Below are 1618 nucleotides of genomic sequence, written 5' to 3' on the forward strand. Positions count from 1 at the left end.
CGCCAGCCACGGGTGATGGTGCCTCCCCCGATCCCACCCAGCGGGCAGCCTGGCAAAGACACCAGAAATCAGCACCCCCAATCCTCCCCACGGTGGGATCTGGGTCAAGGAACCCCACTGCCCACACCCCAGAAGCTCCTTGTCCCATTTCCCCCCCTACAACACGTTGACAGCCCCATGCGAATCCCTGCCCACCCTGCATGCTGGGCACTGCACCACATAAGGGCCCATACTGGAGGCTGACCATAGATCTGCTGCAGAGGAACAGCACACAAGAGGTCAATGAAGGCGGATTTCTTCTCTATGCGGGTCTTCTTGTACCACCACCTGAAGTATCTGTAAGGGAAAGGGAGGCATGAAGGAAGATGGGAGCATGGGCCACTGTCCCTTCAGTGTCACTGGGCAGGATGTGACCAGCACATGCTGCAGCTACCCCTCTGGTAGAGATTTACAACAGGAACCTGTGTTCCAGGGCAGATGGGGTGGCAGCCCCGCCATCCATCTGCACCCCGTATCTATCAGTCAGCACACATGAGCAGGCAGAGCAAGGACACAGCATGAAAACTGAGCACTCTGATAGCAAAGAACAGAGCTCCCAGCTGATGCAGGGTCATGAGCCTTTCTATGAGGAAGCAGGAACGCACACAAGGACCACCCCCTCCATACCTGGTAGGGCATGTCCTTGCTAAGGAAAGCCTGACAGCAGAAGCACAGGCCTGGAGAAGCCATACGCTGCTCCAGGGACATGAACCTTACTCTTTCACCTCCACAGCCCCATGGTTGCACAGCACCCTGCCAGTGCCACATCCCTGGGTGCAGACAGCACAGGGCAGCCTTGCCCTGGTGGAGGCAATGCCCTCTGCCTGCAGACTCACACACCACTGCGCAGCCAGGCACTGCCCATCAGATAATTCCTCACCCAAAGGCCTGGGAATCAAGAGACACACAAACAAGGGCACACCTGAGCCTGGGTGTGCCGGCACCACTGCAGGCAAGAGGAGCCAGGCTGGGCTCCGAGTTGGAGCTCGTAAAGGACTGGCTTTGGCTAATGAACCGCCCCGAGTTAAATCTTCCTCAGGGAGACAATTAGCATACGGAAAACAGCTACCAGACCAGAAGAGGCTGATGAGCTTCCCACAGCGAACAGACAGGCAAGACCCAACCAGTGGCTACGTGGCCCTGGATGCCAAGCAGGGGCATGGGAGCCCTACAATGGGCAACGTCCCTGAGCTATCTGCAGGCACTGAGGCCATAGTGTTGGGATGGGAAAGCCACCCAAGTGGAAGCCTGTCCCATTCCAATGGCTGGTGGGATGCTAATGACGGGCAAAGGGTGAGAACTAATCTGTAAGACATGTACCCCCAGGAGCAAGGGGGAGAGGTTCTTCCACAACACCCTTCCTCATCCACACTCCTCCCCAACAAAAAAAACACCACACAGTGGCCATGGGACGTTCACCTTTACTCATCAATATCAAAGGTCCCCAAATCCCCCTCGGGGTGATGTTTTCCAGGTTGCAGTCTGCTCTCCATTCCTACACCTCCATGTCTGCCTGTTTAAAGACATTTTGCCTGCAGAGGTCCAGGGCACCCCAAGAACCAGCCTGTCCTGCACAATC

At 56.5% G+C, this 1618-nt stretch overlaps 1 protein-coding gene across 1 annotated transcript in view; it reads right to left on the reverse strand.

Moving 5' to 3' along the window:
- Positions 1-336, reverse strand: part of GBA2 (glucosidase, beta (bile acid) 2) — a gene marked incomplete at both ends in the record, with an annotated part of 11403 nt that extends 11067 nt beyond the window's left edge. The window contains 2 exons of the mRNA XM_010018897.1: positions 11-49; positions 245-336. Coding sequence (XP_010017199.1) covers positions 11-49; positions 245-336 — 131 coding nt within the window. The remainder of the gene's footprint in view (positions 1-10; positions 50-244) is intronic.
- Between the last annotated feature and the right edge of the window lie 1282 nt (positions 337-1618).

This window comes from Nestor notabilis, unplaced genomic scaffold, assembly GCF_000696875.1.
Source record: "Nestor notabilis isolate BGI_N333 unplaced genomic scaffold, ASM69687v1 scaffold3487, whole genome shotgun sequence".
NCBI classification, from domain to species: Eukaryota; Metazoa; Chordata; class Aves; order Psittaciformes; family Psittacidae; genus Nestor; species Nestor notabilis.